The sequence below is a fragment of the Apiospora aurea genome (assembly GCF_038362705.1).
Source record: "Apiospora aurea strain CBS 24483 chromosome Unknown utg000001l_segment0_segment0, whole genome shotgun sequence".
NCBI lineage: Eukaryota > Fungi > Ascomycota > Sordariomycetes > Amphisphaeriales > Apiosporaceae > Apiospora > Apiospora aurea.
In genome coordinates, this window is record NW_027117388.1 from 5,374,291 (window position 1) to 5,400,176 (window position 25,886).

The 25,886-nt window shown below is 53.5% G+C and overlaps 7 protein-coding genes across 7 annotated transcripts; 4 read left to right on the top strand and 3 right to left on the bottom strand.

The window, feature by feature from the left end:
• Positions 1-577: 577 nt before the first annotated feature.
• Positions 578-2,587, bottom strand: PG986_001635 (uncharacterized protein; the record flags this gene model as incomplete). The annotated part of the gene is made up of 2 exons (XM_066837857.1): positions 578-1,778; positions 1,833-2,587. 2 exons carry the CDS (start codon positions 2,585-2,587, stop codon positions 578-580), a joined length of 1,956 nt encoding a protein of 651 aa, XP_066706750.1.
• A 583-nt stretch (positions 2,588-3,170) lies between these two features.
• PG986_001636 (uncharacterized protein) lies at positions 3,171-4,211 on the bottom strand (the record flags this gene model as incomplete). Its single annotated transcript, XM_066837858.1, has 2 exons — positions 3,171-3,904; positions 3,977-4,211. The coding sequence occupies 2 exons, from the start codon at positions 4,209-4,211 to the stop codon at positions 3,171-3,173; spliced, it is 969 nt and encodes a 322-aa protein (XP_066706751.1).
• Positions 4,212-8,253: 4,042 nt separating this feature from the next.
• PG986_001637 (uncharacterized protein) lies at positions 8,254-9,710 on the top strand (the record flags this gene model as incomplete). Its single annotated transcript, XM_066837859.1, has 2 exons — positions 8,254-8,506; positions 8,548-9,710. The coding sequence occupies 2 exons, from the start codon at positions 8,254-8,256 to the stop codon at positions 9,708-9,710; spliced, it is 1,416 nt and encodes a 471-aa protein (XP_066706752.1).
• A 1,198-nt stretch (positions 9,711-10,908) lies between these two features.
• PG986_001638 (uncharacterized protein) lies at positions 10,909-12,286 on the top strand (the record flags this gene model as incomplete). Its single annotated transcript, XM_066837860.1, has 2 exons — positions 10,909-10,995; positions 11,060-12,286. 2 exons carry the CDS (start codon positions 10,909-10,911, stop codon positions 12,284-12,286), a joined length of 1,314 nt encoding a protein of 437 aa, XP_066706753.1.
• Positions 12,287-15,102: 2,816 nt separating this feature from the next.
• On the top strand, positions 15,103-17,009 carry PG986_001639 (WD repeat domain-containing protein; the record flags this gene model as incomplete). The annotated part of the gene is made up of 3 exons (XM_066837861.1): positions 15,103-15,428; positions 15,481-15,608; positions 15,661-17,009. 3 exons carry the CDS (start codon positions 15,103-15,105, stop codon positions 17,007-17,009), a joined length of 1,803 nt encoding a protein of 600 aa, XP_066706754.1.
• Positions 17,010-17,925: 916 nt separating this feature from the next.
• On the bottom strand, positions 17,926-19,728 carry PG986_001640 (F-box protein; the record flags this gene model as incomplete). Its single annotated transcript, XM_066837862.1, has 1 exon — positions 17,926-19,728. One exon carries the CDS (start codon positions 19,726-19,728, stop codon positions 17,926-17,928), a length of 1,803 nt encoding a protein of 600 aa, XP_066706755.1.
• Positions 19,729-21,483: 1,755 nt separating this feature from the next.
• PG986_001641 (uncharacterized protein) lies at positions 21,484-25,435 on the top strand (the record flags this gene model as incomplete). The annotated part of the gene is made up of 5 exons (XM_066837863.1): positions 21,484-21,514; positions 21,575-22,699; positions 22,738-23,312; positions 23,375-24,625; positions 24,683-25,435. The coding sequence occupies 5 exons, from the start codon at positions 21,484-21,486 to the stop codon at positions 25,433-25,435; spliced, it is 3,735 nt and encodes a 1,244-aa protein (XP_066706756.1).
• Between the last annotated feature and the right edge of the window lie 451 nt (positions 25,436-25,886).

Here is a 25,886-nt window from a genome sequence, read left to right on the forward strand (position 1 = left end):
GGCAGGCGTGTTCTTTCTTATTTATTTTTCCTTCGACTTTTTTCCACCGGACTCGGTACGATCTTTGGGCTTGCATTTCTTTTCTATGTGAGGGACCAAAAAGAGGAACATTGAAAAGGGGAAACCAGCCGTTTCCCCATGTCTGCAACAGTCAAGGGCGTTCCCTTTCTTCATCACGGCGAAATGGATGACGGATGGATACATGAATGGATAGGGGGTTCTTGGGAGGGAGGGAGCCTTACTCCCGAGACAGAGGATCCGTTCTGATAACTTATTGTACATAGGTCTCTCTTGTGACGAGCTCAAGACGTTACTTGCTCTAATCGCTTCAAAGGTATCACGGCGGATGGAGAGTGTTTATATCATAGACATACCCACAATCAACGAATTTCTTCTCAGCCAAGTCATATTCTGAAAGGTCTTCAGTTCGGGATCTAAAGAGCAACAGCCAATCGTAGCCTGTGACCAAGAATGTAAGTCGCATAAGCTTGGACATCCATCACTGGCTTTCCCTGGGGATAATACGGCTGTACTATCAATTGGTTTATGATTGCGTGGATGCACACTTTTGTTCGCATCATTTCTTGCCCTTCTTCTTTTTCTTGTTGCCGCCACCCTGGGTTGCCTTCTCAACCTTGACAGCGCCTGCTCCACCGACGAGCTCGAGCATCTCCTCCTTGACCATACCGCCCTGGGTGGCTTCCTGGGCGCGCTTCTTGCCCTTTTTGCCCTTGGGCCGATACGTGCTGCGGTCGCGCAGGGGGAGCCAGCGCTCGGGATCGGGCTGCTTGCCCTCTTCGTAGTCCTTGGGCAGCCGCTTCTTCTTCTTGCGCCTCTTTGACGCCTGATCGGCGTCCGCGTCCGCGCCGCGCTTCTTGCTCAACGGGGCCGTCGTGGTGGCCACGGAGGCGACGCCGGCTTCCAGGAGCGCGTGTGGGTCGATGCCGGCCGTGAGCCTCTCCACGGCGGTCAGATGCTGCAGGTAGGGCTCGACCTTGGCGAAGTCGCTGGTCGCGTAGGACGCCACTAGGCCGGCGATCGCGGCCTTGTCGTTCTGGGATTTGGACACGAGGTTCTCGAACGTCGCGCCGGCGGAAGCCAGATCGTCGGCGCTGGTCGATTTCAGAAGTTCGACGCCTGCCTCCCGCAGCAGGGGTATGGCTGAGTCGTCCGATTCCGCCCGCCAATGCTTCGAGGCTCTCGCGAGCTCTGTCCGTATTGAGCTCTGGCGGCCCTGTAAGCGGTACAGGGACACGGCTACCGCTACCAGTCCGGGCGCATACCGAACATCCTCATGATCAGGTGTCGTGGCCGTCTCCAGGCGCTTTAAGAAGGTTTGCAAGAGGCTGAGCGCAGGTCCTGGGTTCTGGGTCTGCACGTAAAGCTGAATGATGGTCAGGAGCAATCCGATATCTGTGGGCCGCTTCTCCAACATGGGAAGAATCTCTCTGATGGCATCCTTGCCCGTCTGCATGTGCGCATGCGCAGCGGCGCTGATGACACCAAGAGAAGCAATCTCGGTCGATGCCGTCGGACTGGTCGCGCTTGAGATTTTGTGGGCAGTTGCGGACTCAACACCAGCGAACTTCTGGGCTTGTAGGTCAAGCGCGTAGCGGTTGCGGCCCAGCACAGCAGCTTGGTATCCGAACATTCTGTCGTTGCCAGAAAGACTCGTGGACGTTTCGATCAAGCGGCTGGTAAGGTAAGGGTTCTGCTCGTCCGAGCCGAGAGCCATCGCATTGTTTTGCGCGACAACCCTTGTAGGCGCTTCCGGGATGCTAAATACTGTGTAAGCCCAGGTAGTCAAAACCCGCACATTGCGTATAACCTACTCTGCCACAACGATGGATTTTTGTAACGCCAGGGCCTCGGCTTCTTTCCCCAATCGCGTGAGAACATAGGCGTGCTGCACCATGATAGGAAGCAGCTCGGCCTTCTTCTCTTCGTCGGTAAGGTCCTCGTTGGTATTGCAAAGATCTCTTGCGCGCTTCAATAGTACGGAAGCTTTGCTGAGATCTCCTCGCGCCACACAGCCGCAAGCGGCGTTGTAAGCCGTTTCAAAAGCCTCCAGAACATCATTCGAGGGTTTTCTCTCTTCTTCATTCAGGAGGTGTCCCTTGCCCTCCCATTCTAGCTGTGCACTCGTGGCGAGCGTGTTGATCTTCAGGTCGTTCTCTTCGCCGTCGCGGCCCTCGCCCTCGTCGGGGAGTAGTCGGTAGATGGCAGCAGCGTCCTGGAACTTCTCGGCACGGTAGGCGACCTGGGCGGCAAGGTGGCGGAGGGCGCGTGTAGGCTCCGAGGTCGACTTGATCAGTTTCTCGGCCTCGTCCAGCTTGCCGGTCTTGTAGAGAGTGTAGGCCTTCTCCAGCACGCATTCCTTCTCTAGCTTGTCGCCTGCCTCGGCGAGTGCGCGCAGGGCATCGTCGAAGCGGTCGAGCTTGAGCAGGGCCACAAGGCGGGTGTGCTGTGCTTGCAGGTCGGACTTGTTGGCCTTGACGGCGGCGTTGGCGGCTTTGAGGACCTCATCGTGGTCTTGGATGGATGCAGCCCGTAGCAGCGAGGCGAGGGCCGCCGCGGGGTCAGACATTATCTGGTCTGGATCGGGGGTGGGTGCGAGACAGGTGGGCACGAATCGGTCTCTGGCTTGGAACAGTTCAGGAACAAGAATCAAAGGTAGTGAACCGGAGCTCAGCTGCACACATGCCGTCTGTTCGAATGGGGTGATGGCTAGCCAGGACACAGGCACATGATGCGGTGGATACGTTGTTCAGAACACTCGACGGCCCAAGGAAGGTCCCGTTTATTGGCGAGGGGTGAGATATTCGATGCCAAGCCCTGAAATTCAATCGATAAAAGTTCCACGATCCAATTGCCTCGCCAAGTTGCTTGTGGTGGGGCAACTCCCGACCTACCGACCTGCCCGCTCTCCCCATCCCCCACATTCAAGTTGGGTACAGTATCTCGATGGAATTGGTGCCTGCGCTGCACTGCACTGCACTCTGGACAGATGCATCATACGTCTGTCTGGCTAGCAACCCACCGGTCTGTCTACATACTTCCCAATGTTCTCTACCTGCAACCTCCAAAGTCAACATAAAGTCATACATAATTATATATGTAGGTATGCACTACAATAACCTCCCACCGTCAGTGCCGTCCGTCCATGGCTGTCAATAGTCCTCCTGCTGCTGCCTGGCTCTGCCGCCAAAGACACGTTTGAGAAACCCGCGTTTTTCCTTCGGCGCCGGTGCCGGTGGCGCATACGTATGCAGCGGATATACGGGTCGCACGTTATATCCGTCTACCTGGCTGCTATCTGACGAGCAAACAAGCCGAGACCGACGGCGCGGCATCTCTCCCAGTTTAGTACTGTCCGAGGACATGGTCATGTAGGATATGCGGTGTCGGTCGTATCTGCGGTCCGGGTCCTCCTTGTCCGAGCGGCTCCTAGACTGTCTACTGTGATGAGGACCAGAGTCGTGTGATTCCTTTCTAGGACTCTTTTGCCGAGAGATTTTGCCCTCCGGCGCGCGATCGCATGAAGCTGCAGCGGCGTGTCGCCGGCTACGAGATCCTTCCCCTGACACATTGCTATCGGTACCCCGAGAAGGCTGCCGACGAGGCTTTTTCCCACTGCTGCTGCTGCTGTTGCTGCTGCTGTGGTTGCTGATTCTCGAACTCTCCGAAATAGGCCGCCGGTGCTCACGAAATAAACTACTCGAGCTACTAAGACGTAGTGATAGCTGCTCCATTGTCCGAATGGCATCAACCCTTGAAGCGCTGGATAAGGACATCAGCGACTCGTAGTCAAGCGCTGGCTTCTGGGTCTTGACCATGCTGAGCATGTTCACGATGGCAGCCTTCAACCTATTCAGAATTCGACGAATGGCAGCTTTAGATGGTGCTAGTAACCAGACTTAGTAGGTCGTCACAGTCCATCCAGATAACCACCCCCTGCGAAGTAACTTATACTCACCGTCACCTCGCTCCAACTCATTGCCGCTTCTTGAGAGCTTGGAAGAGTACACTTTCCGAATCTGAGAACGGTCCGAGCGTATAGAGCTGCGAAGACGGGCATTTGCCTTGCTCACGGCCGGGTCGTACGGTGACGTGTCGCTGGGCCCGTCGTGCCCCTTGAACGCCTTTAGCAGACCGAGACATCGCGTGTAAGTGTCGAGCAAAGCCGACACGCTTTCGCCAAAGCCGCCCATGGTGAACCGGCTGCTATGGCGGCGAATCCGTGCTGATCTGTCTACGGGATGGGGAGTTCTGAGAGTTGGGACCCCAAACGGCTTGATGCGAGTTTTGTGTTCTCGTGTTGAATAACAACCGTCTGGAGTGCGGGGTCTATCCCGTGGTAGTACATGCAGCGTTCCTTCAAGCCGCCGTCCCGTTCATTAAGCGCCGTCGCATCGATGCTCGTTGAAGTCGCAACGGCCAATCACTTTCATGATTCACCTCTTCATCCACCCAGCCACCCACCTACCCACCTCCACTACGGAAGCAGGACTGGTTCGGGAGGAATGCCGTTACACACGCGTTGCATAAATGATTCCCCTCGCCAAGCATACCTACCTACTTGTTTGGTCGAAAGTCAAAAAGATCCGTGGGATCTGCCCTCCCTCCTAACCCAGAAACAAGCACATGCGGTTTGTGCGTGTCTTCGGGCCTCTAGAACACCACTCGCCGGGTCTTTGGCTGCTACTCCTGTCGATCTACGATCTAATTCGAAGCTGCACGGAGCCGCCTTCCGGTCAAGCCACCCCGAGGCTCCTAGCCACGAAGAGAAGTAGGTAGGCGCTTTGAAAAATCGCCCTGCACAATCCGCTGTACGGGAACGGGAACGGGAACGGGACGCTTCTCTAACAATAGCCAGGTACTGCCCTTTTGCGGCGGTATCAATTGCATGCAAACTACTTAGTTAAGGATGACACCTTTACAACAACGCCTAGATACAAGACAAGGCGAGGCTGTAGACCGCTGTTGCCACTGTACAAAATGCAGTGCTCGGCAGTTTGAAATTCAAGGCAGCAATAAAGGACGACCAATGTTAGGTTAAAAATGCTGGATGAGGACAGTGCTCTTACAGCTACCCTGCGAGCAACAACCGACACCACAACTCCGGTATTTCCAAAAGACTCGCGATACACGGCTGGTACGAACACCCAGTCGCTCTCGGGCATGTAACCTGGAAGCATGGACTGACAGTATGACCATGGGTCTGTTCCGGGCTGCTCTGCTTGGGCTATCACCATCACTGGGCGGTGGCATATGACAAGTACCTGATGCAGTGCAAGTAATGGCATGCGCCAGATTCCTCTTCGCGGCAGGTAGGACATGCAGTCATCTATGAGAAGTTGGCAAGCCGTGTTACAACAGGCGTGGGGGTCGTCAGTAGGTGTACGGATCCGACTCAATTTGAACGAGGTATGACAGATAAAGAAACGACCAGCATGCAAAGATGAGCCTGGAATCCCCCTTCAGCTGCAAGCAATATGCAATGGGTCCAAGCACGTAAGACCATGACGGAAACAGGCCAATCCTAAGGCGTGCCCTCAGGACTAGGTTCAAACTGCGAATCGTCATTGCGGTACCAGTGTCGGGGCGGTCTACTGCATATGCCCAAGCATGTCACTCTCTCCCTCTTATCTACCTTAAGGTGCTTGCTTTTCAACCCAAGCCCCAAGGGAGGCCTGCAATATCTCCCTCTGCCATAACACCGGGCTGGTTTGATATCGAAACCTGCAGCCGGCCGATAAACTCGCATTATTGGATGCAAACAAGCGCCAGTATTAGTATGTATACAGGGAATCGGCTGACATTTCGAGACAGGGGCTTACCTGCATACAAACTTATCGAAGGCATGATACAGGCATGTAGATAAGGGACAGCCGTGCGGACGTGCGTAGCACCGCATGGGAATTCCCATTTTCGATACCAAAACCCTTCTTGGACTTGCCGCATGTTGTTGTGGTGACTGATACCATGGGAGGGTGATCCCGGGCCTGTCACATCCCTGTTTTGCACACCCAGTTTCGTTCCCTTTGGATTGCACCCGTCTTACCGCATAAAGTGGGCAGTAAGCCGTTGGTTGAATGAAAAATCAATGCTGACGCCATATCATACCTACTCGACAGACATGGTGAACGGCAGGAAGGGATACCAGTCAACCGGCCGGTATAGGGCCGCCTTGGCAACTGTGTTTGCCACTTTGATCGGGAGGTGCCTTTATGTAGCCATCCAACCATCGTGGGCTGGCAGCAGGGTGTTAATCCTAGGCACTTGTAGATGCGACTCGGCGAACGAGAGAACCTTGACATCATTTTGGGTCAAGTGTTGTTTCTGCCATCTTCGACCAGCTACAGTTCTTTCTGCTTCCATTCAACAACAACAACAACAACCACCAAAATAAAGAAGAAGAAAAAAAACATGTTTGTCGGCTGATTTAGCGATCAGACAGGCGTGCAGCAGGGCAGGCAGGGCAAGCGACACTCCGGCATGATAAGGCGCGACGAGCAATTCGGCTTCGTCTAGGTAGGTAAGTAGGTATAATATGATGAAGATGATACCAGCCAGCCGTCTAGCCAGCCTGGTCCAGTCGTCCACGACTTTCAGACCCCGACAGTGCATTCACCGCGGTAAGCACCTCGCCATTCAATTATTCCTTTGTACGAAGCCGGCTTATGCGCAAGCTGGGCTGCCCACCTCCGGCGTACAGTATGTTCCAACAGTTTGTTTCATCATGTAACGCTGTGTCCATTTACATTTACCAACCTATAGGTTACCTATATTTATATACCCATAAGTTGTAAGCACATGCTGACTCCAACGCCCCCCATCACTTGGCAACCTCTCCAACAGCGCATCTTCCCTCGCTTCTCATCAGGCTCCGACCCGACCACGCCGGAAAGCATGACCTTTGAAGCGCATTGATTATTAACATCCAGATGCAGGCCTGCAGTTGAATACATCCGGTTGATGCGCTGCTGCTGCCCAGGTTGCATCCAGTCCTTGTACCTCAGTGCGAGTCTGCTGCTCCGGGCCAGTTCTGCCGCCCAAATTTGCCCGCGCTCGGCTGGGGGAGGGTGGGATTCCCCAGGCGAACGAATCAGGGCGAACCAGATGTCTCGTCCTTATCTACCGTGGTCGATGTACCCCCACACTCTGGGTTATTTCGTCCTGTCAACGACTGCGGGAATCCATGTGGCGGTCCTGTGCTTTTCTCATGGCACACACCACACTCGCTCCCCTTCCCTGATAAAAGTCGCATGCGGACTTTGTTGCCTTGGGGGAGCACCACCCACATCCGCCCGCTTCGCTTCCATCGAATCCCAACTGTTATGCCTACATACATACCTACTGACTTACTCATGAGGTATCAAGGTAGGACCAACTTGGTTTGTCTTGAGAGGCAACTCGAACCTGACGGGTGAGCTGCAGCTTTTCCTGTGCCGCTTTTGGGGCATCTGTACCTGGGCCCCTTCCCCCTTATTTACCTGCATATGTGTACACACATCCAGCCAGCGGTCTTCGTCCCTTGCGAGTCGTTGTTGCGACTGCTACGCGCAGGCCATCCGCCCCCTCAATGATACCGTTCGAACCCCTGCCCGTCTTTCGATTTTCTCATATCAATCAGTGTTTCGGCACCGTCTAGCCTATCGGTTGTTCTGGTGCGGGTCAAGTACGCATGCTTCTTTGGCGGACGAGACGTTGTTTAAACGCCTGCACAACCTTCCCGTCCCTCCCTGCCCTGTAAGAGCCATTGGCCACCCTCTCCCACTCGCCCTTATACGCCCGGTCCGGCTCTGCTACCTGTCTGCTGGTACCTGTTGCCCATTTCGAGCAGCGAAGACGTGATATAGCGACGGGAAGTGATCTGTCATTTACCTGTCGATAACAAAAACTTGGACGCTGGAGCGGCAATACTGAGGCCACGGCTCAACCAAGGCTCCCTTTTTCAAATTATACACTTCACTCCTCCTCGCCCCCTTCCTCGTAAAACCATCCCATACGAATCCTAGGCACTACGCACACGGGTTTCTTCGGGGCCATTGTTAGCATTTGTTGCAGATCATTCCATGGACGACGTATTTCGCGTCGCTCTTGTCTTGTCGTTGCCGTACTATGACCAATAAAACCACCACCTTTTAAGCCAGGCCTTTGATATCGAATTGAATTGGGTGGGACAACATCAACTTCATGCTCTCCGACGAGGAGGCTCGCTTGAGGGGGCCTCCAACACAGGCATACAATATGTCTGCACGAACATCGCCGTCCCCAGCACAGGGGACATCGACACAGTCCGACGAAGCCCCATTGCCCAGTGGTCAGTGTCGGTACATTCTTCTGAACCCAGAAATCAAAGGCCATCGATGCGCATGCGTTGGCTTTACTCTGAACCGCGCCCTCCCATCCGTGATGTGCGAGTGTGGACACCTGTCGTGTTATCATATCAAGGAGGCCGAGCACCCTGTGGACAAGGCCCTTGTGGAACAGCTTTCACAGCGTATCCGGGTCTTAGAAGAGCAACTCGACCGGGAAACCCAGGGGGCCTTGGCAGTGCTTTGGGGGACACGCTTAAGCGGTTGGGTCAGCTCGAGGAGCAGTTTGAAAAGAGCAAGGACGAGATTACTCATGAGAGCCGTGGTCTCTACAACCAAATCTCTCGCGTCTGGCAAACTGTGGATCAGCTTGCGAAGCGCGAGGCGGCGTCAAATGACCGCTTGGCCGGACACGATGGGCAACTTCTCAAGCACAGCGCCGAGATACAGAGGATCGGAGGCCGTCTAATGGAGACTGATGATGCAGCGATCGAACTAGAAGAGCGGGTCGATCGCCTAGAATCTTCATACGACAATGGTGACGATGTCCATTGCCGCAGCTCCGACGGAGCTGCCCAAGGCCCAAGAAGCACCGCGCCCGTCCATATGGAGCAATCAAGCCCACGTCTGGCGTCGCTAGGTGGCAGTATGTCCCCTGGCCCTTTGGACCGCCAGCACAGCGAGCAGCCCCATGAGAAGACGCCTGCATCCCCATGGACCGTCCACGTATCGTTGTTGCCGTCGTCATCCCAGCCATTTCCGTTTGAAAAGGACACCACGGCATACAAGCGATGTTTGTCACGGGGCCTTCACCAGATGATTGCCGTGCCGGGCACGGACAGTGAATCGTTCATCCAGACGGTGTCGAGAGCTTTCGGAGACCTGCTCAAGGGAAGAATCTGGGTGCCTCTCCAAGCCCGACTATGCGACGCAGAAAGCCTGCAGGGGTTGCCCATGTTGCGCCCTCTCGACCCATCCCTTGTTGGCGAGAAATACGATATCGACTTCCTTCGTACACACTGCGCCGTGTGTGGCCCGAACGGGAAGTTGGATTCTTTGTATATTGCCATGGCATCGGACAGCATTTCTTGGCATTTCCTGCGTCGACAGCCATGCTACCTGGAGGGGCTCGAAGATAGCTGGGCATACGACGAATACCTGGATCCGGACGATCGGTTCGAGGATGGCGAAGAGAAAGGCCGACCCTCCGCCGGTGATATCCTACCTACGCTGCCTACCCTCAAAAGGGCTGCCTCGGAGATGTCCCGGACGCCAAGCTTCAGCTCCGGCTCGGGCGTGATGGAATCCGAGGGGTTGCGGCCGAAAGTCGCGCGAACCACTTGCATCACGGTTCCGGTAGAGATACGCAGGCGAGTGGAGACGGTTTAGAATAGCTTTTATACTTTTACCACGACAGGAGCCGGACTACCTAGATTATGTGGGATGAGCCAAGGACCCAAGGTAGAGAATAGAGATCAGATGGCGTTTCTGGAGGCGGCGTAAAGATACCTGGAGAAATGCTCCGTTTTGATGAGCCCTGCGCCTTGTTTCCTTTGGGGATTTTTGCACGGAGAAAAAGGAAGTGAAATCTCAAATCAATCAAAAGAAGCCATGATAACCGAATTACTTGACGTGTCAAAGGAATCGGTGAGACACTTACTGTAAGCCAGTAGCTTTGGCTTTGGCCATGATTACGTCCGTCCGATACACATATTCAATTGCTTGCACATCCCGCAAGTGACACAGGTCAAGCATCTGCAACGGAAGTCTTGTTCAAAACAACCGTAATGAGAGTGAGTCGATCAATCAACGAACACCGACCGACACGATCGGTCTAACGGCGGAAGCTCCCGCTCACTCCCACCATTGATTCTTCCTATTACTGGCCCTGAACCTGGGCAGTCCGTAGCTGGGTAATCTGGTTGGTTAACCTAGTGCATCCCGTTAGCAGCGTATCAGGGAGTCGGTGAAAGAGCTAGCCTTACATACGTTAGGTGGTGGGGTTCCGCTGCACCAGTATTGAATACGGTACATAGCAAGGTAAAGAGGTACAGCAGTAGGCACGAGCACGATGCGATATGGATAAGGTAAGCTCTTTAGTGCAATTGAATGCTCTTCGCCTCGGCCAGCATTGACGATTGCTTCAGCCTTCCTTGCTTTTCATACCCATACAAAATTATCGCCGCGAAACATTTCACTTCTTTTGACCTGGACCACAGGGTAGTATCTCGCTAGCAAACTGCCACTGCACCCAGTCGGTTGTCAACCTCCCGGAGACACAACAGCTACCGCTCACCCTACCCGATCTATCCATTACTTAATTGTCCATCGTCACGCTGTTGCGCAACTCGCCAGCGCCTCATCCTTCTAGTTGGATACTTGCGACGGGCATCTCGACATGAACTAGATTGCTACAGATCGCCGCCTCTGAGAACCACCTGCAGCGCCGGCTACCTAGATACACGACCTTGTCTACGCCCCGCGCCGTCCCCGGGCCACGATCAATCAGCGAAACGCACCTTCCCACATACAACCACCTATCCTCCGCCAAAGTATCGCGCAAGTCGCCAAAAATAAAGCCGCAACAATGGACGTCATGGACTTGGATATTGAGATGGATGTGGATTTTGTCGCTGACGAGCCCATAACCGCCACTCAACCTCAAGACACTCCAGTAAGTACCGGTTCGTGACGCACACTGGCCGTCTTTACCATACTAACAGGAAACGTATATTTAGTCGCCTGGCGAAGTCGTGGACACGGCCACTACCGACGAAGTACCGGAATCGCAGACTTTACTTCCCAACAAGATCCACGTCCGTGGACTCGATGTTCTTAATCCAGAAGAGGTCAAGGCATATGTCGCCGAACATTATCCCGACAGCAGGTTCGAAAGAATTGAATGGATTGACGATTCTTCAGCCAACCTGGTTTTCCCCTCCGAAGCTATTGCGCAAGGGGCGTTGGTGGCTTTGGCAGCGGTTGAGATCAGCGATGTGACACAACTGCCTCTATTGGAGTTACTTCCTGCCAAGGGATTCTCGAAAAGGACTGAGATTGCGCTACAAATACGACTCGCAGTTGCTTCGGATAAAAAGCAGGTTGGAGCCGCTCAGAGAAGCCGATTCTATCTTCTGAACCCCGAATATGACCCGGAAACCCGGAAGCGATATCGTGACCGTGACAGTGGGCGCTACGGGCGTCGCCCCCGGCGGCGCTCGTATGATGACGAGCAAAGGGAGCATTATAGCGCGAACATGTACGATGATGACGTAGACGTGCCTACTGCTCGCTCTGCGACCCCGCAGACACGATATCGGCGCTCGCGCACACCAACTGAAGACGGCAACCGCAGACCATACCGCGAAAGCAACCGCTCCAAGGAGCTCTTTCCGGAGGGAACTAGCACGAGAAGTGGTCCACGAAGGGATCGGTCTGCATCTCCCATGCGGGACCGCGATGACGATCTGGACATGCGCGCTCGTTCAGCAGACGAAGCTGCCCGAAAGAACCGCCGAGGCGCCAAGGCCATCAAAGAGCGCCTTTCCCGAGAGGACAAGAGCAAAGAACTGTTCCCGGAGAAAACGTTGTTCTCGGAAAGTAACAGGCTGGAGGACGCAGATGCCACGTCATCGTATCTGTCGAGTCGCTTCGCCCTTCCTCTATACGATAACAAAGACGACGAGCCTCAGCCTCGAAGCAAGAGGCTGGAAGACAGGGTGACTGTTCCCGGTGGGCGGCTCGCAGACAGGATTACCGACCCTGCAGCCCGATCCGGAATCAACATCCGGGGTGCCGCCAATCAGCGAGGTTCTGATCAAGGCTTTGCCATCAAAGGCGCGAGCAAAACGGCTAAGGAGTTGTTCCCCGATAAATTTGGCAGCAATGCGGGCAAAGAGCTATTCTCAGACAAACTTGAAGGGCGGGCACGGCGGCGGCAGAAGGCTGGCGATTTATTTGACTAGGAGTTCGGGAAGTGATGGCGGTTCAGTCGAGGCAAAGACGTCTAGACGTGCTATACACCGCAACCATGGAGAACGCGTTTCTCTTTATTCTAACGCACGGTTTTGTAATCTTGATGTGGGATAATAATACCAGGCTGGCAGCAGTGCATTTGAGAGTGCACAACTAGCACCGGGCAGGTCTCGTTCCTTTATTTTATTTTTTCATATTTTTCCGGGATTGACTCAGTAGAGCGGCACCTATTCCTAGCAGACAGATTAGCAGGTATGAGCGCTGCAAATGCGTCAAGCCTCAGGAATGCCAAAAATACACAGCGAACGTTACATACCCAAGTAGGTACGGACGCCCCCTATGGATCAAGTGATATCCAGTACACGTTTTCCTACGCTGTAATGCCTGTGACTGCTAATCAAAGGGGCTCTGGTAACATGGTAGTTGTGTAAACTACAGTTTGTTGTGCCATACATGCACTCTTTACGACTTATTAGGGAAACAGCAGGTGATGATTGCTGCATGGGTTTCATTGTTCAGCAGATTGACCAGTCAATAGGGCCAGGAAGAGGTAGGTACTGCGGCCCAGTCCGGGGCCGACCCGAAACAACGGCCGGCCAGGGCCCAGGGGGGTCAGCAAAGAGCCGCGATGGGCCAGTAAGGACGTGCACAATCGCGTGTGTGATTTCCCCCCTTCGGACTAACAAACATCAGACCATTAGAAATAAACAACCGCAAGCAGCGCGACAGCTTCATCACATGAGCACACGATCCATACACGACACACGTCGCTTGCGAGCTGGAAACAGACCCATTTGTTTTGGAGGAGCCTAGAGGACCAAAGATCTCGCAGTATATCCTACTTGTATACTTATTTCATTTTTGGACTTATAGGAATCTTGTGAACAGTAGCTGCTGCCTTTGGGTAGTCTTTTTTTTTTTTGTTGTTGTTGCGCCACTGTCCAACCAGGTAAGCCATGGTAGCTTCTATACGTAGTAAAGGCACAACAGCTATAGGCCATTACCTGTAGCCAGTAGATGCAGGTCTCACGGATACATATGCGGTATACCAACTGGGAGAGCCTAGCATGCATGTAGATGCACGTGTGCATTAGCCACGCGAATTCGCACTATAAACATGGCCTTGAAGGTGCCAATAGGAAAGCCCCAGCCACTGGATATAATAGCAGAATGGCAGGGACAAGATGATGTTTTTCGCGAGGATGTGACCCGAATAGACTTATGACGCGCCCAGGCTACCCAGCCACCTAAAGAGAGACACATCGCTCGCCAACGCGTTCGATTCCCCATACTCTCCATACTTACCATTGAGACGAAAGACATCGAGTTTGCCCACCGAACTGGACTGTTGTTCAACAATCACTCCCACAGCGTCACAAAGAGGCATGGATGCCAGTCATGGTGAACACGGCTGCAATCAGCAATCTTGCAAGAAAACAAAACAAAAACAACACTCTGCAAGCAATTATTGCCCCGGTGCAGACTCACGGGCTAGTTTACTTTTTTTTTTTTTTCAAAATAATAATAATAATATTCAGACACTATATGCAAAGCTATCGGGTGGTGTGAGAAAAAGGAACACCTGAACACCTGAGGTCTGTCTCCATAGGGGGGGTAAACAGTGATAATGTGCATGGCCTAATGGAAACCAATAACAAGAACGAGACAGGCGCGTCGCGGTAGCGGGCGCATCCAACGTAGGTGGCATTTGGAGGGGAGAGGGAAGAGGGAGGCGGGAGGAGAACGAGAGAGCCCTTTTGGAGCCCTTTTGGAGCTAAGGCTTATGGGACTATTTCCCTGTTGGGCTAATGGAGATGCGCAGATGCGCAGGGCCCGTGCTCCCGCGACTGCCCATTGTCATTTGATTGGGTGGAATGCACTAGAGCCACAGCCCGAACGTGAGGGAGAAAGAGAAAGAGCAGCAACAAGCAGCAGCAGCAGCAGCAGCCGTTACAGTGTGCACACAGTCAACTGAACCTGGGAAACTCTCACCTCCATCACTCGAGCCGCCATCTCCAAGTCCAAGCATTCGTTCAACCTTCATACGCCAACCTCAACCTCAACCTCAACCTCACCTCGCAATTCCTCTTTCTCTCACCATTCCCCCTTTTTTTTTCTATCTTTCTCCCTTCCCCTCTCTGTCCCTCCACCATATCTGCTGTGGCAGACCAACCTATACGCCACATCCAAGTCAAACCCTACATTACCTATTACCGCTTTGAAATATTTCAGACCTGGTCAACTTCCATTCCCATAGCGACACCTTTCTCCACCGAACAACAATACCGGCACTGACCGTCCGCGCCCTGCCTATCCGCCCCGACAACAATCAGCTTACCATTAGCGATCGATCAATCGAACCTGTACCTAATTGCCTCCATCGACCCTGGCCCGTTCCAACATCGGAGACCGCATCATTCACAACAATCCTCGCCAATTTCCAAGAGCATGCGATCGAAGAACCGCCAGTAGGAGGGGCATCTTCAATCAGGGAGACCGGCAGGAGTACCACAGACGACCGAGGTTTATGAAGGTCTTCCTGCATTCTGGATCTGCGTACCGACTACCAGCCACTCTTTCACTGCTCAACCCTCGCGGCGATTCACATTATACCTGTCACCTCGACTCGATAAGCGCCACCCTAACTCGATTTCATCAACGCTATTGCCAAGCGCCTTGCCCCAGGGGACCTGCGTTGCTCCACCAACATCGGCAACTTCACGTTCCATAACATCGTCATCAGCACCGCATTTCTGCCTTGCCAACTTTGGTCGATTGCGATCCCACTTTCCCAGCCAAACCGAACATGACGTTGGAGTCGGAGCTGGCGGCGGCAATGACGGCGCTGCCGGCCAAGCGATCAGCTCACGATACCAATAGCCCCGCCCAATCCACGCGGTCGCGCATGTCGACACCGCCGCCTCCTTCGGAGCGCGGTCGCTTGGAAGCAAAGCCAAATGGGGATCTCATTAACACCAGATCTTCCCGACACATGCGTCGCGATGGGAGCATCAGTGGCTTAGATCCAGAGATATTGTCAAGGGCACTGTCAAGAGAACTTTCGGTCGACCGAAGAGACAGCGCACCTGCTGCTAGCCCTAGCAGGAAGCGACAAAGGATCAATGGCGACAGGTTGGTATATCTTTAGGCATGGATGCATGTATCAGGGCTGATCCGATTCCAGATTTATTCCCTCAAGGTCGGGGCAGGACTTGCAAGCGAGCTTCAGCTTGCTCCATGACGAAGGCTCCCCTGCGACACCTTCAAGACAAAAGAAGCGCACACCCCACGGCGAGCTTCATTTTCAAAGGAGTAAGTGGATTTCTATTGCGATGTGATCTTTCTCGAGACTGACATCTACCAGCGGAGGAAGCCAACCGAACGTTCTCTACTTTGCTACGATCAGAACTGTTCGAGAACACAATACCCCAGGCAACACCGCCCACACTATCTCCGGAGGGCAACCACGCTGCCTCCAACCACTCTACGCGGGTACACGATCCTACGAGGTCGCATACTCCGCCTCATGTCCCTCCTCCCTCTTTACCGTCCACCTTCACCCCATCCACGCCACACAAGAACTTGTTCTCATACATGTCACCACGGCACCACACTAATATCGCCGGCCACCCCACGCCTTCACGTACACCTCAGAGTCGCCATGGCCCCAATATGGACACCAGGTCCGAGATTTACAGTTTATCGCCAGTCCGCTTCGGCAGCCAACAGATGCTTCTTAGCCCTCGGCGGCAGCCTCGTGCCGTCTCCAAGGTCCCGTACAAGGTCCTAGATGCACCCGATCTAGCCGACGACTTTTATTTGAATCTGGTGGATTGGGGAAGCGCAAACGTCCTTGGTGTGGGATTAGGCTCCAGTGTCTATATGTGGAATGCTCAAACGAGTAGGGTTAACAAGCTCTGCACATTAGAAGACGACACGGTCACCAGCGTGTCGTGGATTCAGAAGGGAACACATCTTGCCATTGGTACAGGAAAGGGTTTAGTCCAGATTTGGGACGCTGAGAAGACGAGGAGGTTAAGAACCATGACTGGCCACACTGCCCGAGTTGGTTCTTTGGCGTGGAATTCCCATGTTCTGACGTCGGGGTCAAGAGATCGTCTAATCTATCACCGCGATGTCCGGGCGCCCGACCAATGGATGAAGAAGCTCGTTGGCCACAAACAGGAGGTGTGTGGGCTCAAGTGGAACTGTGACGATGGGCAGTTGGCCAGTGGCGGTAACGACAACAAACTGATGGTCTGGGACAAACTCACCGATACGCCGTTATGGAAATTCTCGGACCATACGGCTGCGGTAAAGGCGATTGCCTGGTCGCCACATCAAAGAGGTCTTCTTGCGTCTGGCGGCGGTACCGCGGACAGGAGGATCATATTCCACGACACAGTACGAGGGACTGTCATCAATGAAGTCGATACGGGCAGCCAGGTGTGCAACATAGCATGGTCCAAGAACTCCAACGAGATCGTGTCGACACACGGCTACAGTCAGAACCAGATTGTTGTCTGGAAATACCCATCTATGACCCAGGTTGTGAGCCTCACCGGCCACACATACCGTGTACTCTACTTGGCGATGAGCCCAGACGGCCGTACGGTGGTTACTGGAGCCGGAGACGAGACATTACGATTCTGGTCTATATTTGGAAGGAGGCCGGGCGCCAGGGATGAGAACGACAACGGTGGGGGAGGCTAGCCGACTGGGGCGTCATTCGATGAAACAGAGTCGACCACCAACTCCCAACTCCTTCTGTTTACGTACGAAAGCTCGACTCAGAACACCATTGTGCTTATAATGAAACGGACACCTCTCAAATCCGTGGTTACGACTGGACGGTCCATGTTGACGAATTTCACAAGGAATACCCCAAGGGCACGGTTGCATTTATTGGCGTTTTAGGTATGGATCTGGCTTCCCGAGCATTCGCCATGGTAATGGCATGGCAAGGCACATTGCACTTGCAGGAACCAAGGTTCATCTGGCTAGCGAGGTTTGCACAACCGCAGCTCATGGATTTAGCTCTCGTTTTCCGATACGGCGGAAAAGAGAGGGAGAGAGAGGAGAGCGCTGTGTCGAGAGAAAGACACTTTCCCGAGCAGACAGCATGCGCTGATTGCGAAACGCTACGGCATGCCAGTACAGTAGATAGATGTGGTTCTACAACGATGTGGACGCCATTGGCACCTTGCAGCCGCACATCAACACATACTCTCGTAACGATAACAGATACGAATTTAGCGTATTGATTATCTCATTTGCATTTCGGTCGTAGCAGAGATACCTGGTTAGCTACTAGTGATGTACCAAGCAAGACTCTCAAGGGTATACGTCTACTGCACCAGGGGAATTACTGGCGGTTCTGTCATCAGAGCAAGCCGCTTTGTTATGTTTAGGTAATCTTCATCTCCTTCGTCAGGGGGTGTGGGTATCGATTAAAAAAACCATGAAGCTAATCATGACAACTCCATAGGGGAAAATGTCTATAATCATCCACCTACAGAACCGCCTTCTTCCCATCTCCCAATCTTTTCCCGTGCAAGGATGTATCCTAAGTTTCTGTAGAGTGATAGTGCTCGTGTATGCAAATTTAGCAATGACAACATCATCTAGTTTACGATGCACCTGTGGCATAGGACTTTCGCTCTCTTGCCACATCTCTGGCGCCCGAGTCTGCGTCGACGGCGGTTGAGATCACATCGGCTTGTCGGTTAGCGTCAGCTGGTTGGATCTTCTCATCATTCAGCATCGGGATCTGGTCCACATCCATCGACTTGTTGGTCGCAGGGTCAATGGCGCGAACGGTGCTTCCCTTGGCTGCACGATCCTCTTGTCTAAACGCTGCGGCTGCGGCATCAAGGGGCGCAGGTTTGCTGTCGGGCATGGGCGTCAAGAGGGGTGATTGGAGCATCATTTCAGGGCTGGACTGCCACTTCTGCACCTCGGCCTTCATGTTCTCGAGCTCCTTCTGGAAGCGCTTGCCGAAGACGTCGATGTAGAAGGTGGAGCCGTTGTAGATGCTCCACGAGAAGACCACGACCAGGAAAGTGCCAGACGCCCAGCGGCTGTAGAACCATAGCGAGCAGGGTAGCATCGTCAGCACGGCGTAGGCGTATTGGACAAACATGAAGGCCGGCTCCTGCAACGCGTTGGGCAACGACAGGACAATTTTCCCGATCCACGTCTTGGCGTAGGATTTCCGGAGCCACGTGTAAGAGGTAGGGCGGCCGGCAGCGATCTTTTCGCGGCGGCGCACCGTGATGAGGAAGTAATATGCCAGCTGCCAGATTAGATAGGGAACGGTGCTCCACCCCAGCATCGAGAAGATGTTTGCGTACGCAGTTGCGGACCCGGTTGGGGCCGTCTTGACGGCCCATACAGCAGGGAATTTGGCTTGTTGCACTTCCGGTGTAAGGAGATGCACGATGCAGTGAAGCGTAGCACAGGGCATGATATGTATGAAAAGGGACGTGACCTTGTCGAAACTGTGAAATACAAGCGAGTTGCGCCACAATATGATAGCCACAGCATTGTTGCCGAAGGCGAGACAGTAGGCGGCGGTGAAGAGGCGCTTGGAGGAAGGAAATACCCAGATGCTGAAGAAGAGCAGAAAGTTGACGAAATAGCAGAGATCGGCGAGGAAGTAATGATAGCCGCGACGGCGGTACGTGAAGAAACGGATTGGCATAAAGTAGGCCAGTTGTGCCGAGTACCATATGTGGAAATACTCGGGGTAGCCGCCGATCAGGTACCCACTGATGAAGATGTTCATGACGGCGCAGATGAAGGAGACCTTCTCGCGCAGGGTGATGACTTTGGTATCATTCCATTGATTGCCGAGCTTTTCCACGCTCTTTTCCATTCGCGAGCGATAACGATCGAGCTGTTCCTCCGCCGACGGCACGCGACGTCGCCATTCTTCCACCATGCGTTCTTTGGCCCCCTGGCTCCTGGACTTGAGGGCGGCGCGCGACTTGCGCACCTTCTCTCTCTGTGCGGAAAGGCCCCGCTGTATCTTCTCGAGCTGCTGGGGTAGAGCAAAGTTGCCCAGCAGGTCGAGGACCGTAAGTCGGTCTAAAGGAGGGAAAGCGTCCCAGTCCTCTTGATAAGAGTTATTGCTTGAGAAAGACGGATTCCTCGACAGGCGCGGGCTCTGCTGGGGTTCGAGAATAGGGGTGTCATCAACGGCAGGCTCTGATGAAGAGGCGGCGAGCGGCGGCGTGCCACCCCCATCGGATGTGGCCGCTGTGTCGCCATCAGTGAGGCCGCCATCTGATTTGGCGGCCGGTATAGGCATGGGATTGCTTCCTAGGTTGGCCATTTCTGCTATAGTGTGCAAGGGGTATCGCTCGAGGTCGTTGCGGAAGGAGACTCGACGGGGAGCGTTGGCTCCTCTGAGGACAAGCACGTCAGCCATATGTGCGTATTACTCTGGGGCAAACCAAAGGCGAACGATATGCACAAGCATCTGAACAGAGAAGGACTGGGATGGAGTTCGGGGGACACTCACGATCGCTCGGAGGGGTCTCTGGTCCTTTAAGGGCAAAGACAGGCGGTGGAGGCACTCGTCGACTGATCTGCAATATGCACTGCCGGTAGCAGGATATCTGGAGATGGGAAAGTGTCGTCGTCGAGTATGCTGTGTATGCGTCAGTTTGCCGAGTAGGGAGGGGGGTGGTTGCGTGCTGAGCTTGTGACCCGGCTGGATACAGGGTCCGGCACGTGTGACTACTGAGTAGCGTACGGCGGTGATAGTGCTATTGAGGTGTGGAGGCAGATTATCCTTTGTATTCGGTGAAGTTTGGCTCGATAATGCGGCCTTGCTGCCGTCGTCGTCCTCTAGACGATTGCGGCTCAGGATCGTGTCGTATTGACGGCTTGTAATTGGCCGGCACCGTGGTGGAATCGGCGCAGTCGTCTACAGCTATTCGCAGGCTGCAAAGACAAGGTTAAATTATCGGGGATCAAATGACTGAGGCAGGGTCTTTAGCAGTTATCCCGTCAAGAATGCCCGGGTCTTTAAATAGTTCGGACTCGACGCAAACGAAAAGAGGACCGGGCAAGAATGTGAGTCTGAGGGTATGATGTATAGCCCAGATCGAAAATAGATGCAGCCATCAATCACTAAAGTGGCTAGGTCAGGGTAGAAGCTTTGGGTGATCTGCCTGCTTGTGTCTGTGCCAGGGAGCACACGGAGACACGTCAATAGGAACACCACCTTTGCGGGCAATTGCAGTTTTCGCCGGCAAGTATGTAACAGGACTGGTATTCGTTCGTTCCTCTCGGAGCCCTCATATGACGATGGTAAGCCGGTTGCATGAGATCGAACGTTGGGGACCTGAGGAAAACCTGCCTGGCCCCGGTGTTATGCTCCAGAGAGTGTGACGTCTGACCTGCAGCTGCTGCACAACCAGAGGCCCAGAGCAAGCCACCTAGGCTCAGTGCTGTCCTGTGTGCACTGCACAGGTAGGTACAGGCCATACTTGTTCTGGCTTCCCCACAGTGGAGCGTGTGTAGATCTGGATTCCTGTCACTCCCGCCTTTGAGGACCTCAATCCCAGCTGCAATCGGGTGCCTGTAGCATCAACGTCAGCGTCAACGCACCTTGGCTTGCTTCCGTATCAAACGGACCCGATCCAGCATACTTGTCGGGCCGGCAGAGGTCTCGCAACTGACAGAAAGCTCTATTGACAGGCAACGCGTCCACGGTCGGATTGGTACCTTCCCACGCGTGTTGAAAGTCCCCCACCGCGTGCTGCAGAAGCATCCGACTTTCTGCATTGGGGTCAATTAATTGTCCCAGGCTGAGCTACCTAGAGCAAGTCCAGCACTGAGGCAAGCAGGCTGCTTGTTGCTAGCATTACTTCGTGATACCACAGGAACTCCAAAAGTTCACCCACGACTGTAAAATCACTCACCAATTACTCCCCTCCCCAGTGTCCTCTGTATAGACTTTTTTTTTTGCTTTGCTTTCTCTCTGCCCGCGCCTCTAATTGGATTTGTTCGCGATCTGAAATGTCCTTGCCGGGAGGACCTTGATTGCCGCACGCCCGCCACCATACCCAACTCCCCACCGTAAACCTCTAGGCGCGTTGTCGCAAAACGTCGCGCGTCCTTACGATCCTCCCAAGTCGACAATCAGCCGCAGTGTCGCAGGCACAGTGCAGCCAAGATGGGGAAGCTCATACGCCTGGAGCTCTATAGTACGTTCCTCGCCATCATGATCCCTCCCGTTGCTGTCGGTTAAGCTGACTTGAAACCAGACTTCAAGTCCTACAAGGGACACCACATCCTGCTATTCGGCGACTCCTACTTCACGTCCATCATCGGTCCCAATGGATCAGGCAAGTCCAATTCTATGGATGCTATATCCTTCGTCTTGGGTATAAAGTCTTCGCATCTTCGCTCCTCTCATCTCAAGGATTTGGTCTACCGCGGCCGCGTCCTCAAAACTTCCAAAATTAACGATGACGGTTCCGCCGATGCTCCCGCTACCAACGGCCACACGAACGGAGACGCAAATGGAGACGCGCAAGACTCCCAGCGCCCTGGTCGCGGCGACCCAAAGACGGCCTGGGTCATGGCTGTATACGAGGACGATGCTGGCGACGAACAACGATGGAAACGCTCCATTACAGCCTCGGGTTCCAGCGAGTACCGGATCAACGATCGCGCCGTTACCGCCCAACAATACAACGACTCCTTGGAGTCCGAGAACATCTTGATCAAGGCGCGCAATTTCCTCGTGTTTCAGGGAGATGTCGAGGCCATCGCCGGCCAGTCTCCCCAGGACCTCACGCGCCTCATTGAGCAAATATCAGGCAGCCTAGACTACAAAGCCGAATACGAAGAGCTGCAAGCCAATGCCGAAAAGACTGGCGAGGAGTCCAACTTCCACCTTCAGCGCCGCCGTGGCATTAACTCGGAACTCAAGCAGTACCAGGAGCAGAAGAAGGAGGCCGACAACTTCCAAACCAAGACCGAAGAACGAAATGCGGCCATTGTGATGCACATCCTATGGAAACTCTACCGGTTCCAGCGCGTCATGGACGAGTCCAGCGCTAAGATCCAGGAGCACCAAGAGAACTTGAAGGAGTTCCGCCGAAATGTCGAGGCCTTCGAGAAGAAACTCGAGAATGCTCGTAGGGGCCAAGTCGAGGCAGCTAAAGAGGTACATAAGGTCGAGCGTCAGATCAAGAAACATGAGAGGGACCTCGAGGAAAAAGAAGCGAGCCTTGTTCCCATCGATGCTAAAATCCAGCAAACCCAGCAAGAGTCAGAAAAGCTCCGCAGGCGGGTCGAGACGGTCAACAAGGAACGCGAGGAACAGGCTGCGGCCATCGCCAAGATCGAGAAGGACCTTGGCATTGCCCAAAAGCCCAGAAGCAGTATGAAGACCAGTGGAAGGAGACGATGAAGAACCAAGGCCAGGCTTTGAGTGACGCGGACCGCAAAGAGTACAACACCCTACGCGCGCAGGCCATGGCCAAGTCTTCTGAGAATCAAGCCAAGCTGGAGAACCTGACCCGCCAGCTGAAAACAGACGAGGTTACGGTGAACAGTCTCAAAGGCAAGGTTGAGACCTATCAGGCTGGCGTGGAGAAGCTTGAGTCCGATGTTGTCGCGATCAAGGAGCGTCGAGACGCTACACAGGCTTTGGTCAAGCAGCTGTCGACGGATATTGATGCCAAGAAAAAGGAGTTCAACTCGATTCAGTCCGAACGGGTGAGAACGAATCAGCGTAGAACGGAGCTTGACGAAAAGCTACAGGATGTGCTCAAGAAGATTGATGAAGCCAACGCTGGCATACGTCAGAACAACAAGGAGGCTAGGATGAAGGAAATGGTCACTGAGCTCAAACGTTTGTACCCAGGCGTCAAGGGCCGCGTTGGCGATTTGTGCAAACCCAAGCAGAAGAAATACGACGAGGCTGTCATCACAGCCCTCGGAATGCATTTCGACTCTGTCATTGTCGACACGACAGAGACTGGCCGCGAATGTGTGCAGTATCTCAAGACCAAACGTTTCTTCCCCTGACCTTCATACCGCTGGATAATGTCAAGGTTCGCACCATCAATCCTGCTGTCAAAGGACATCCCGGTTCGCGCTTGACCATCGATACCATCGCCTTCGATTCTTCGCTCGAGCGTGCCATGTCTCATGCCTGTGGCGACTCGGTTGTTTGTGATGACCTGAAAGTTGCGAGCGAGATATGCTATACTCGAAAAATCCACGTGAAAGCTGTGACGCTTCAGGGCGCTGTTGTTCACAAGTCCGGCAACATGACCGGTGGCCGTGTCGACCATTCCAAAGGCAAACGACGCTTCGAGGACCATGATGTTCAAAATCTATACAAGATGGCCGACAAGTACAAGGAGGAAATTGAGAAACTACCGAAGACTGATCGTCGTGGCACCGCTGAAGAAAACCTGCAGTTCGAGCTCTCTAGCCTCGAGCAACATCTCACTTCTGCCCGGCGAGAACTACAGGCTTTTGACCAAAATCTGAGCAGCAAGAAGAAAGAACTGGATAACGGCAAGCGTCAACTTAAGGAGTGGCAGCCCAAGTACAAGGAAGAGGATAACAAGCTTCAGAAGACGCGGGCGTCGGTTGAAAAGTTCGAAGCTGCGATTGCTCAGGTCGAAGATAAAATCTTCGCGGATTTCTGTCAAAGACTTGGCTATAGCGATATTCGTGCGTACGAGGCTCAACAAGGTAGTTTGGAGCAGGAGGCTGCTGAGAAACGCAACAAGTTTGAAGTCCAGAAGTCGCGGCTGAACAGCAGCCTTAATTGGGAGAAGTCCAAGCACGCCGACACGGAGCGAAGAGTCCAGCAGATGCAAGACAGGCTCAAGCGAGTTCAAAAAGATATCGAGACCTACGAAGCAGAGAAGGCGGAGATTGAGGAGTCTATGGGCACCGACTGGGATACCCTCGAAGCCTTACAAGAGGAGCTTGAGACTCGAAAGGCAGAATATTCCAAGCGAACAGAAAAGGTTAACGATGCCAAGTCCGAAGTCCAGAAGCGGAGCAAGGACATTGAAAGCAGGCAAAAAGCCATCAACGATCTTGAGCGCGACGTTCAGACCAACAGCGAAAGCAAGAATACATTGCTAAAACGCTGTAGGCTGGAGCAGATCAATATCCCTCTGGCTGAGGGCAGCCTGGATAGCCTGCCTAACACCGCCAATGTCTTGCATGGGGATGACGAGGATGCTATGGATGTAGACGAAGCCGACGAGACCATGGAAGAAGCCATGAACGATTATGGCATTGTAATCGACTTCGACAGCCTTGATGAAGAGCTCCGAGATGTAAGTCGATATGCCTCTACGTATATTCCCTTTATGAACCAGTGCTAATTTTAACAGCCCGTGGATGAGAGCATCGAAGAGAAACTGCAAGAAAAGATTTCTTCGTTGACGTCTGAGTTGGAGAAGCTCAATCCCAACATGCGTGCCATGGAGAGATTAGAGGCCGTCGAGACCCGTCTCAAGTCTATTGAGCAAGAGTGGGAAGCGTCCAAGGCCGCACACAAGGTGGCTAAAGATGCGTTCGACGCAGTCAAAGCCAAGCGTTACGAGCTGTTCAACAAGGCCTTCAAGCACATCTCTGAGCAGATCTCCCAAGTATACAAAGACCTGACGCGCTCGGACGCGTACCCGCTGGGTGGCCAGGCCTACCTCGATATGGAGGATAACGACGCCCCATATCTCTCTGGCATCAAATACCACGCCATGCCGCCGCTCAAGCGCTTCCGCGACATGGAGCACCTGTCTGGTGGCGAGAAGACCATGGCCGCCTTGGCCCTCTTGTTCGCCATCCACAGCTACCAGCCAAGTCCCTTCTTCGTCCTCGACGAGGTTGACGCGGCCTTGGACAATGCCAACGTCGAGAAGATCAAGAACTACATCCGGACCCACGCCGGCCCCGGTATGCAGTTCATCGTTATCAGTCTCAAGACGGGTCTGTTCCAGGACAGTGAGAGCTTAGTCGGTGTCTATCGTGACCAGGAAGTGAATAGCTCGCGAACATTGACCCTTGATGTGAGTACTACCATTCCAGCCTCCTTAAATCCCCTCAGCCAGCACCTTTGGCTGCTTCCCGAGGTACCGGTATACTGACATAAATCCCTGCTTTCTAGTTGCGCAAATACATATGAGAAAAGACTGGAGATGGTAGTGTTTAGGGTGTAATGGCTTATTTCGGCGGTGTGGAATATTTGCGAGAACCGCACTCCCCTTTCCATGATGAGAGTGGAGTACATCACTATTTTCGAGTTGCTCTTTGATGCGCTGTATACAATGATCAGACTCATGCCCAAGCGTTGTCTTTCCAGTGTGTTATATGTGGCACGGATTTGTATGATAACCAATTGGTCATCCATCCGTAAACTGCTTGACAGTTAGAAGGGACACCGGTCAAATGGAGTCTAGATGATGTCTGGTGTTCGTTTAGGGTATCCTGATCTACGTTGAGTCTTTAATATCGTCATCTGAAAATGCACCGCCATATCCAAATCCATAAATGTATACCAAGCCGTGTTAAAAGAAAACGCCGTAACCAAACAGCGTA